The sequence below is a fragment of the Taudactylus pleione genome, unplaced genomic scaffold (genome assembly GCF_031769625.1).
Source record: "Taudactylus pleione unplaced genomic scaffold, aTauple2 ptg000615l, whole genome shotgun sequence".
Lineage (NCBI taxonomy): Eukaryota > Metazoa > Chordata > Amphibia > Anura > Myobatrachidae > Taudactylus > Taudactylus pleione.
This window is the reverse complement of record NW_028285017.1, coordinates 2,276,020-2,288,929: the sequence shown is the minus strand read 5'-3', so window position 1 is coordinate 2,288,929 and position 12,910 is coordinate 2,276,020. Positions and strand designations below refer to the sequence as shown.

At 39.3% G+C, this 12,910-nt stretch overlaps 1 protein-coding gene across 1 annotated transcript in view; it reads left to right on the top strand.

The window, feature by feature from the left end:
* The window catches only part of TAFA3 (TAFA chemokine like family member 3), a 436,707-nt gene that overhangs the window by 353,024 nt on the left and 70,773 nt on the right, over positions 1 to 12,910 (top strand). The window contains exon 4 of the mRNA XM_088454427.1: positions 3,611 to 3,735. Coding sequence (XP_088310553.1) covers positions 3,611 to 3,735 — 125 coding nt within the window. The remainder of the gene's footprint in view (positions 1 to 3,610; positions 3,736 to 12,910) is intronic.

Genomic DNA, 12,910 nt, shown 5'->3' with positions numbered 1-12,910 from the left:
TCATGTTGTCATGTTTTGGGTTTTTAAATCTGAGTCAGGACCTGTGAACTGGGATAATGGGCTGCAGCAGAATTGTTGTGGTTGGATGAGAGGTCTACTCATGGGTGAGACCCATGCGGTAAATGCCTGGGGCTTTTGGAGAGGTCAATGACACGTGCAACGCTCTCAGTCTGCTCCAGGAACCAACTGAATGAAGCTGAACTCCTTGCCTTGAACGAAGGAATAAGGGGCTGGAACCAGTGTTTGAGAACTCAGGTAGCAGATCAGCGAGTAATTCAGGTAATCAGTAGCACACCTGGAATCTGCTAACAAATGCAGCAGACTGATTATCACAGCTGGATCACTGGAACCTAAATCCTCAAGGAGGAGACTAGGTCCAGCACCCAGTACCCAACAACCAGAATGAATGATGTAAAAGAAACTCAGCATGAACCCCAATGCTCTAGGTGAGGACCCACAAGGCAACAATGACCATTGATAAAGGTACTGATGGTATAGTGAGTAGTAAGTACCAGAGTAGGTCTGGAGTTGCATTGCTGATTAAATGCAATATAATGCAGGTCAGGAGTAAACTGAAGTGCAGTGGCATTAATGTCCACTTGAATCTGCAATGAGCAGGAGAGAAATACTCAAAGGACTTGCTAGTAAATGGGGTATGGCAAAAGATGAACTGGATAAGAGCCGGAGTGAGCAGCAGCCAGCCGAAGTGGGACTGCAGGCTTGGACTGGAGTGAAACTGGTGAGAGTAATAGTAATAGAGCCAGACTGGAACTGGTGCTTGAACACAGGCTGGTAGGTGCAGGCTTGGAAACAGCATACAGCGCAGGACTGCAGAGTGGATGGGATACTCAGAGGCAGCAGCTAGCAGGAATCCAGCAGCACAGGTTCAGGCAATTGATCAGAGGTAACTCAAACTCACAAGTGCATGAGATCACTGGAAGGTAAATAACCACATTGTGCCAATAAGGTGCTTGTGTCAGGTTCAGGATTAAAAAGGCCCTCTTGTCAGAGATAGGCTGAAGTGGACATGTGAGTGCAGGAGACAGGTAGAAACTGGAAATTGTTGCTCACCTGATCACAGATAACATGGCTGCACTCATAAACTTATGGAAATAGATTGACAGCACATTGGGACAGATGAGCACACCTTGGTAGAGCACAGCCGGACAGGGCAAGAGTGACTAAGGGCCTGATTCAGTAAGGATCGCTATTGCATTCGCAGCTGTGAATTCGCACGGAACACAGCAGAGAAAATATGATAATGCTGAGCTGACATTAAGATGCCCACTGCCGCTTTCTCTCATCTGTCCACTTTCCCTCTTCTGTGTAAACATCGGTACCATCGTCACACATCGACAACTTACGCAAAATTTGCACCAGGTCTGACCTGCCACCGACACTGCAAATCTTTGCACACCCTATGTGCTTTCAATCTGCATATGCAATTGCAGTGGCTAATTTATGCATGCTCAAATAATGGTGTTCATACAGATAGGCACGCCTGCGTTTCTCCTACCACTCCCCCGTCAAATCCCAATGGCACACAGCCTGTCACTCACTCTGCAATGGATTCCTCTGTGTGTCCGAAATCACAGTGCGATCACAGCGCACCGGCAGTGCGGCTTATACTCATGCGCAATGGCTATCAATTGTTCAATCTGTGTACGTAGTTGCATTTGCATATGCTACTGAATCAGGTCCCAAGTCCCGTTTTTTGCGATACATGTAATTTGGACCTGTTTACATGCAATCCAAAACTTGAGATTCACTTTTCAGAATCAAGTTCTGGACTTACAGCAGACCCGAGTCGGAACTGGGTTCTACTCGGAACTCTAGAAGAGTTCCGAGACTCGACTCGATTCAGAATCTCACAGTTCGGGTATGTTTGATTTTCAGGAAAACTAAACTGAACATCTCTATGCATTACATATATTTTTCCCTGAAAGACATACACACAGTATGCATAGTTTTGAAATACACATAGGCTCATTAGCTTTCCACTTAGTGGTATAATAAACCTCATTTTACTTACACTAAATATCTCTAAAAAACAATCACAGAACTAAAGACTTAAGCACCAAATAAATATATTGCTGATGTATAAATTATATTGCTACTGTTTTTTTAAATATGAAAATGCATATTTAGTCAACTATGTATGTACTTACATTGCTGTAAGTGATTTGTTACAACAAATATATATATATATTGGTTTGCGTGCATGTGAAGCATGCATTATGTTCTCGGGTTTGTGTGCATGTGAAACATGCATTATGCTCTGAATTTATTATTGATTATCCCACCAAGATTAAGGTAAAGCACATAGCACTATATACTGTAAGTAAATGTTAAGAAAATAAATAATAATAAATAAGGTGTATGCTTTCATCAACAGTTTAGTATTATTTTATTTGTTTATATTTCTGAAAATCCTTAATTCATGTTATTTCTTCACTTGATACAGCTTGGAAAGCAATCATTCTTCAATTTGTATACTTATCAATGGCAATAGATCAGAGTGAGCAGGAAACTATTGTACATTGTCAACTGAGTTTCAGTGTTTACATTAGATGCTTAAATACCGGTTGATGCACCATTTGTTGCACCATCAAAATTTGTGCTAGTATTCTGGTAGGTGCAGTTTCTCCATCTACTATGTGAGTAGTTGAGCATTTGTGTACACAAACGCTTTCAGTGACACACCCGCAACATGCCTGCAACATCCTCATAAGTTGCAACAACTGCCTGCATCTGTTTAACCATCCCCCCTATTACCTCCTAGTCTCTGCATGAGGAATGCTCCATACATTACTGCTACTGTGCATCTAAATGTGATCTGCAAAATTAGAACATGTGTGCGGTGCGACTTTGACGCAAGTGTAGTCAAGAAACATCACTTCACAGTGTCTGACATTGCTGCTGCGTCTGACTTTGTGATGCTGTTTGAAGATTTTGGAATAGTGTTTGTTGCAAATAACATTAATTATTATAACATGAGCTCAAAGTTAGGATGTAAGTGTATGTGACTTAAGTCTGCAGTAGACCAGGTGCATATGTTACCATTGCCGACCAGCAGATATCTTAACATAGTTGTTATTTTGCATATAATTTCAACTTCTGTATGAAAAGTGTGCCTGCTATTTTGGACAAAACTGTGGCCAACTCTACATCAGATCCATCACCTGTAGGATATATAACACCCTCCAGAAATCATGAAGGTTGTTAGGTTTATACTGGTGTGTAAGTTTGTGGCTTTTTCTGAGTGAGAAAAGCCTGTGCAATTTAACTATGATTTTAATACAGTATATAAATCGCCAACCTACCGTAGTATAATAATTTCCTTAGCATGGTTAGCAAAAATCTCAGCGAACAAGTTTATTGTTGACTGATCTATCATGATTGGAACAAAATGGCGGCTGATTGATATTTACTTAGACTCGCAACCTGAAGGTGCTGAGCAAGCTTGTGGGAAGGTTTTAATTTGTACATATTTATTTTTTTATTTTTATGATAAAATAACTAACCATGTTATTTGTTCAGATTTGGAAAACTTCTCTGTTTTTTGTTTCCTTGCTTACACTGAATACTGACCCCTATATCATGCGTTCAGCTTCTATAGTTATCCAGAAATGGTGGTGTCAAATGCAGCCATGTTTAGAAGGAGAAGACTGCAAAGTTCTACCAGACTTGACAGGATGGAGTTGTAGTAGTGGGAACAAAGTCAAAACAACGAAGGTAAGACTGCCATAGAAAAATCAATTTTTTTATTTTAATGTACTACATGTATACATTTGTCTTATTGCTTAATTATTCAAAGGTATTATTTTAGATGAACATGAAGCAGCCAAATGCCTATTTTGTTTTGCATCCACTATTCAGGTGGTAGACAAGCAGAGACATATTGTGGACTACCAGTGAAAGAAACATAAACAACAATAGAACTGATAGAAGCCTTGATTCTAAAATTATGGAAATAAAATGTGAAAGATAGCAAAACAAGCATTTTTTTTGTTTCCAATTTGCATTTTGTAAGTCGCATGTGCACAAAAACACCTTACACTTCTTGTGCCTTTAACTACTGTACTTACTAAGAGTTTGAACTAGGGACGAAGGGGGCTTGCAAGCATAGACCGAGGACAGTATGGTCATGTCCTAGTAAATGTGACCTGGGAAAACCAGAACACAGACATATATGCACCTTTCAGGACGCTTATATCTTGTGGTGAAGGTGATGACTATCAGCAGCAGCTTGTGATTGACTTAGTGTGTCTTGAAAATAGAAAGTATTAGGGTATCTTCAGTAGTCTGTTCACATTATTTAATTGATATTTGTATTCAGTTTGCTACATAAAAGAGGATTCCCATTTGATTTTCACAGTGGAAGACAAAATACTGTATATTTGTATTCAATTGAACTTAAATAGTACTTTGATTCAATCTGTGTGTCTAAACTTAATTATATTTTACCTGTCAAATTTAAATTTTGTATTTAATAACAAGACTGTCCAAATTAGGCATGAGCGGGTTCAGATATTAGAAAGCCGAACCCCCCCCTCCGCGCCCCTCCGATCCGAGCCGGAGACCGAATCAGGCTCGGGTTTTCCCGCCTGGCACGGAACTGAAATCAAGGCAAAAAGTCATCACCCTGCTGTCGGATTCTCATGGGTTTTGGATTCTATAAAAGGTCCCCGCGTCGGCGCCATTTTTCAGGGAGGGTGGGGGTTGCTGTGCTGGTGCTGCTGTTGTCCATAGGGACTGTGTCCAAAGTCCATAGGGGCTGGCTGGGCTGTTTTGTGCAGTGCTGTTGTCCCATAAAGGCTGTATTGTACATAGGAGCTGGCTGGGCTGTGTTGTGCAGTGCACAGTGCCATAAAGGCTGTGTTGTCCATTAGAGCTGTGTGTAGACAGAAGAGGGGGGCTTCAATGGCTCCTGTGTCACTCTAGTCCTAAAGGGGTGCTGTAGTGTTGTCCAGGTGGTGCTATGTACATCAGGGGTGCTCCCCCAAGTGCAAAAAATATTTTTTTTCTGTGTTTGTGTGCGCGTTAGCTGCACATGCATCAACAAAGTAGCAGTGCCAAGAGTGTGCCTGTGTCATAAGTCAAGGGCCGGCTGGTCCGTTGAAGGTTGGTGTAACCCCCAAAGTGGCCAAAAAAATTAAAACATTTTAAAAGTGTTTATTTTTCCGTGTTTGTGTGCGCATTAGCCACACGTGCATCAACAAGGTAGCAGTGCCAAGCGTGCTCCTGTGTCATAAGTCAAGGGCCGGCTGGTCTGTTGAAGGGCGGTGTAACCCCCAAAGTGCCCCAAAAAATGAATACATTTTAAAAGTGTTTATTTTTCCGTGTTTGTGTGCGCATTAGCCACATTTGCATCTACAAAGTAGTAGCGCCAAGTGTGCTCCTGTGTCATAAGTCAAGGGCCGGCTGGTCTATTGAAGGGCGATGTAACCCCCAAAGTGCCCCAAAAATATACTGCCTTGTTCGTATTAACAGCAACACAACAAAGCGTTATTTTAAGATATTGCTTTCCAACTTCTTACTCTAGTGATGGACTTTAGCTTACAAATCTCATGTTTCTATATTAGTGCCTTATTTTAAAAACATTCAATTAGAATGACAGCAATTAACTGCAGAAATATGTGGAGGGAGTAGTACGGTCAGGATAGCGATGTGGCAGGGTTAATGGAATATATCACAAACAAATGTTCATATTGCTCACACAGTCATTTTAAGTAATTTAGCCTGCAGGCATATAATTAAAATGTACAGTTTATTATCTAAAAAAAATTATAAAACATTTTGCACTTTTTCTTAAAAAGAAACACTATTGCAAATGCAAACATCAGCTGGAAAAAATACTAACTACATTTTGAATGTTATGGGCCTTGGAAGATAAATATTATTTAAAGCAGTTATGTTTTCATTTACATCTATGATGGACTGGGGCAATTTCCTTTTTTGCCTATGACAAGGTTCAGGAATGGAGAAAATTCAACATGTTGTAAGATCTTGATTAACCCAAAAATGGTTGTAATCCACAAATCATGGATTTTTAACATGCATCATTTCCCCTGTTCCCCGGCGGATTGTTGATCATTGATGTACGCCGATCGCGGTTCAGCAGAATGGATCCGGAAATCAGGGAAATGCACCTCAGATATAGGGGCCCCATTACACATTAAACAGGTATCTGAGAGGAAAACATATAAGTACAGTACACATACATTACATATATAGTATGTAACAGCTGTTTAGTTTCATTCATATTCTCAGTTTATACCTTTCTACAGTACATGAAGATAGTCAGGACAGCTATAAACATTCATGATTATTAAAGCTGCACAACCACTGGAAGGATTATAGTTCTGCCCCTCAGAGCCTTTGTAGTTATTTCTTTGCAGCCAAGCAACTATTCCAAGGTTTCGTGATAAGTCTCACAGCTCTGGTTTTAGAAAGCTGTGTGGCTGAATGTATCTATAAGAAGCAGCAATCAATAAAATGGTGACTTCTGATTGGTTCTCCTGCTTGTTCTCTAATTCTACAGGCATTTGAAACTGGATAGCAAAAAATGTTCATCTTCACTTAAGGTAGTAGAGCAGCTTTAAGGAAAGTGTGAAAATCTCATGTAATGACAGTAGCACACTCACTGTGCTCCTGAGGAACATAATGTGCCATAAAAATGCCTGCCTACAGTACATTGGCTCTAAATGATCACAAGATCTTTGTCATTTGAACGTCTGCCAGCACAAAAAGCTTTAGGAATTTATAGTACAAATATAAAAGGACACAGTTTCAAAGCTATTTTCTCATCATTGTGTTTGAATAGTTTTATTTAGCACCTAGGTTTTTAGTTATATTAAAGCATCAATTTAGTATTTTTTTTCAGTTACATCACAGTAATTGTTTAAAGTACAAATGTAGCAGTTTCAGCACCATGGATAGCATCTTTCATAGACTGTATGTAGAAGTGAACAAAGCTGCAAATAAATTTACCACAGAGCAAAAAGTACAGAGGCACTTTAAAATTCAAAACAAATCTGGTTTTGTCTTTTCAATGATTACAGCTTTAAAAATATGGGACCTAATTCTAATGGGGGGCATCCACTAGTGATTTTATCCCTGTCCAACCTCTAAACGATGTTCCCTTGAATTTTCCCTTGAAATTTGATCTTCCACCCTAAACGATTTGCAAATGTTTTGCAAACGATCTAACGATAAACGATGTCATTTCAATCTGTGATTGACAGCTTTCAGCTATAGTGGGCAGATAGTGGTTCATCGTGAACGATGTGTAAATGATGTGTAAATGATTTGTAAGCGATCTCCAAACGATATGAAAGCGATCAAGTGAAATTGAACTGCATGTTCAGTTGATGGAGGAGACGATCAAACGAGCAGCAGGAGCGTGCATCGTTCATCGTTAGAAACAATTACTGCACGATTTTTAAATGATTGAACGATAATGATATCGTTATCATTCAATCGCCTGCTATAATCGTCTAGTGGATGCCCCCCATTAGTTGTATGCTGTTTGCATCACTGCTGTATCCAAAGAAGCAGTGATGCAAAAATATGGTAATGCTTAAGCATCTGAAGGCAAAAGATGTCTACTGCTGCCATTGCGTATTGACTGCGTCCAAAGATGCAGCATCGGGTCACCATTGGGCAGCCATCGGTTATCTGAGTAAGCCTAAGCTCCTCTGCCAGTGCTAAGAAATCTGCAATGGAAGGCACAGACCCTGGCCTCAGCACACCTACAAAGGGGGGGGGGGCAACATGTCCCCATTTTGTAAAACATTGCCGCATGTCAATCAGGCTGCAGCTCAGAGGGCACTGTGACCATTGTTATAGACAGAGATCGACACATGTGCAGTACAGATCCTGTGCATGTGATGACGGAAAACATCAGAGTTGTGCGTAAACCATTGGGTGTACGTGCAACTCAGAATCATGCCAATGGCCAGACTCACCATAATCTCGCCCCAACCTGCATCTTACAGGTTATTATATAACCACATAACAACCCTTCTCCATATTTGTGTATTTGCATTTACTGATTTTATAATCTTAGCAAAAATCTGGAAAATTAATTCTGCTATGTTGTGTGGTTGGGGTTGTGCTGGTAACACTGCAAAATATAGAAATTCAGAATGCGGATAATATTTAGCAGAACAGTTTTGAAAATGTTGCTCCTCTCTTATATGTATATAACAGTAGTCCCTTTTAAGGCCTGTTTAGGCAGTCATCAAATACATTATATGAATAGCTTATTTGAATTTTTATTTTTTCATTGCAATGTATGTGTTTATTTAATTTATACTTTTAATATATTATGATTGTAACCATCTTATAATATTAAACTTCTGTGTAGTAGAATTTTAACAATACTCGCATGTAAGATTTCTTATATTTAAGGAGGTTAAAGTAGCACAAAGCCAGCAAATTATCAGATTGGCAAGGTTTATATTAACGGGAGATGTGTGATCTTTAGAGAGCCATATAACATGGAGTGTGGACAGAAGCACCTTTCTAAGAGTCAGCCAGGAGCAGACAGTTATTTATAGAGTGTGGAATGAAAATAGCTGAGAACTAGTTATGAAAAAGGACACTGTGGTATTTAGACATTCTGCCAGTGAATTGTACATGGTGTGTAAGTTTTGAAAACTACTGTCTAATTCTTAAAATAAGGAACATATACCTATGTGTGTAGAAAAACAGAACATTAGCCTACTACAAAAACCCTAAGAATATATTCTCAGCTTCTGATACAATGTAAAATATAAAACATTGATGAGGTTCTTAAGACTGCAGAAGAGTTACATTTATATGCTGTGTGTAATTAATATGAAGATATCCCACCAAATTGAAGTTAATAGGTAATAGTTGTTAAATTGTGTCAGAGCTATGACTTTGACAGTAGAACACTGTAATTAACAAAATGACAGAATAATTGCATTATACATCACAATTATTTGTTGCTCTTATTTAAAACAATGCAAATACTGTTATTTAACCAGATTGCATCTATTTTGTGTCTGCTACTAAACCCCATTTAAATGTGTATTTTTGGTAACATAAGTCATTGTATATATATATATATATATATATATATATATATATATAGTCAGTTTAATACAAGTGCCAGCTGAGTAATGATACCAGATCCAGCTACCGTGGGTTGCTACTGGCTAGTACACGTCTCATCTTGTAATATTATAAAAGATCTGCATAGAAACAGAATGCATGCACATGTACTCTAAAGTAACTGATTCCAGCTTGACTATCAGTCAAAGGCTTTAAAACATCTCTATTTTTCCTGTTTTTATTGACATTTATTCAATTCAAGCCCAGTGATTATCTTGAATTGGTACAAAGGTAAACAGTAAACTGCTAGAGGTTAAAAAGAAAAGTTAAGCAAAAACTGAAAAATAATGTAAATTTCACAGTTATAAAAAAAGACCTTTATCAGGGAACATATATTGGATTAAGAACGTACAGTTGAGTTTTATGTTTGAGTAGGTGAAAAGACAGCATCCCAGTGTGTGGGATTTATTTAAATCACATTGTTATCCATGGATGCCAGAATGAGTGCTATTTAGCCCATTGAAATACAAAATATGTGGATCTAATTTCAGCATCATACTGACCAGGCTTGGGCTGATTTTCATTATGACAGTGAGGACTCACACTGTTGTGGTGTGAAAGAACCAGTTTGGCAAAGCCTAGCTCTGGTTACCTCTTTGAAGTTGTATCATAAGCTAGTTGCCAGCCTGCTTAAATAGTAACCATAAAGTAGCACTTGTGTTGGCTTTTAATTTTTGGAGCCCCTGCAGTTTTACAGTAGCTATTTAATTATAATTTTTTTAAATCTCTCTCTCAAGGAAGGCCCTCTATCTCTCTTCTTGTACTATGTCCCTGCTCCCATCTCTGCTTTCTATCTCCTCCCAATCTTATCTTCCTACAGCTTGCTCCATTGGATCAGGTGGCAATCCCATCCACCTTCTTTAGCTTCACATTTCCTTCTTGCTCACCTCTGGCTTCCCCTGCTCTAATGTATCTTTGAACCCCCTGGGCATGTGTGCCTCTGCCTCTATTCTCAGGTGTGCCTTTGTACCACATGCCTATATAAGTCTCTGTGCCTAAATGCCCATGAGTCCCTATGCCCCATGTCCATTTGTGCCTCTTCCACCTATGCCCATAAGTGCTTCTACCCACTCTGCCCATATGTACATGCTCCACCTACCCATGAGATATTTTAATTTTTGAAATATTCAGGTAATTCTTTTTACATATTTTTCATGCCGTTTTTAACCTTAATTTTAATATTAAAAACAAAAACAAAAGACTTGGTGAATTGGGGCATTTAAAACATGGATGTCTTTATAATCTAAAACAATTATATATGTATATAGGAGTTGTTTAAGTATTCACTTTCATCAGAGACACAAAACATAGTACGCACACCTAAATACTGTACAGCAATTCCATCAGTCATCTGTGCGCTATTCTCGTTGGCTGAAGCATGGTGTCAGACTTGTTTCCCTTGAGAGCTGTTCAGACATGACCAACCTTTATGGAAGAATTTCTTTTGAATTCTGCATGCAGATTCTATCTTTATTAGTTACTGCTCCATTCCATCTGTCCTGACATCCACACAAACGCCTCCCTCCCTCAATTCCTCCATGTCTCTATCTGTCTGCCTCTCTTACTCACTGCTATTCTGCCTCTTTCCCTTTCTGTATCCATCTTTCTCCTGCCCCATCTTTCAGTCACTCCTCCCTCTCTCTGTCTCTCATAATGTATGTCTCTATGTTATGATGTGCTCTGGAACTCTTTCTGTGCAGAAATATTGTTGCTGTGTGCTACCCACACAGAAGTATCTTGTAACATATGGCTCAGTTGTGTATCTATAATAAGAGCAGGATGTGCGATGCACATGGTCCCATGGGTCCAGGGGACCCTGTGCCATCCCCCCTGCACCCATGAGAGTTCTACCATCTGCCATTTCAGATTCTGTGCAGTGTCCTCCCTAAAGGTACTCTCGTGATTACTGTATGTATTTGGATGGTACCAGCACAGCAGACAGAAAAGACTTTGGCAGTCAACCAGTGTCTTTGCACTCTTCGGTGCCAGATGCCAGCTCTCGGGATCCTGCTGGTCAGAATTTCAACCCCAGCATCCCGACTTGCTTAGGATCAGTGGCGGATTTTGCCTAGGGGCTGCAGGGCTGCAGCCCCACCAGAAAATTCACCACCTCAGTGTAGTCACAGTACGAGTGTCTGTGTTTAATTTACAGTGTGTCTGTGTGTAATCTGCAGTGTAAGTGTCTGTGTGTAATTTGCAGTGTGAGTGTCTGTGTGTAATCTGCAGTGCGAGTGTCTGTAATCTGCAGTGTAAGTGCCAGTGTGTAATCTGTAGTGCGAGTGTCTGTGTGTGTAATCTGCTGTGCGAGTGTCTGTGTGTAATCTGCAGTGCGAGTGTCAGTGTGTAATCTGCAGTGTGATTGTCTGTGTGTAATCTGCAGTGCGAGTGTCTGTGTGTGTAATCTGCAGTGTAAATGCCTGTGTGTAATCTGCAGTGTAAATGCCTGTGTGTAATCTGCAGTGTAAATGCCTGTGTGTAATCTGCAGTGCAAGTTTCTGTGTGTGTAATCTGCAGTGCGAGTGTCTGTGTGTGTAATCTGCTCTGAGTGTCTGTGTGTGTAATCTGCAGTGTAAATTCCTGTGTGTAATCTGCAGTGCGAGTGTCAGTGTGTAATCTGCAGTGTAAGTGCCTGTGTGTAATCTGCAGTGCGAGTGTCTGTGTGTGTAATCTGCAGTGCGAGTGTCTGTTTGTAATCTGCAGTGTAAGTGCCTGTGTGTAATCTGTAGTGCGTGTGTCTGTGTGTGTAATCTGCTCTGAGTATCTGTGTGTGTAATCTGCAGTGCGAGTGTCTGTGTCTAATCTGCAGTGTGAGTGTCAGTGTGTAATCTGCAGTGTAAGTGCCTGCGTGTTATGTGCAGTGTGAGTGTATGTGTGTGTAATCTGCTCTGAGTGTCTGTGTGTGAGACGAGGGGGGCAGTCCAAATTGGGCATACAACTATACTTACACAATACATTGTAGAAATGTAACTATCCATATACATTATATATACATATATATATATATATATATATATATATATATATATATATCTGTACTCATACATACATATGCAGAAACACCCCCTTAAAAATCCTGTGTCTGTCCCTGCATAGCAACCATTCAGATTATATCTATTATCTTTAGAAGCTACTAAATAAATGTTATGTAGAATCTGATTGGTAGCTATGGTCAACTTCTCCACTTCTAAAAACCTGCACTTTATTAAATACACCCCCTTGTGTTTATCATCATTCCTGTGTATTGCCAGAGTTTGAGGGTGTTCCAATAATGTATGCCTTTGTAAGTTTATGTTTATTTCTATTTAAGTTGTGTATAGGACGTGTGTATATAATGTAGGTATTGTAAAAAGCAATATACCCCCTAGTATACAATATAAGAATATTAAACGTGATTTTGGAGTTTGAAAACTAGTAAAATAATTTTTTCTGCAGCTCTGAACTTTCATATGGTCATGGAGCTTACAATAGGTATACATTTTGAGATTTTTAACAATATGACACATGTGCCTGAACAACATACACAATCGTGTACAATGAAACTGTGTTATCAGGGTGCTAGTTAAAAAAATATTTGCATAATTGGTCTTTCTCTGGATGTGCATACAGTACTGTAACTTGCTTCTGGTTTAGGTTTTTCACTGAATATAAATATCCCTGTAACCAAATATATACTGTATATTTTTTAAATGATATTATGTTTTGAAATACTAAATAACACCTTTATTAACCAACTTTCCTTAAAAGGGAAATACACTTGTAAATTAAA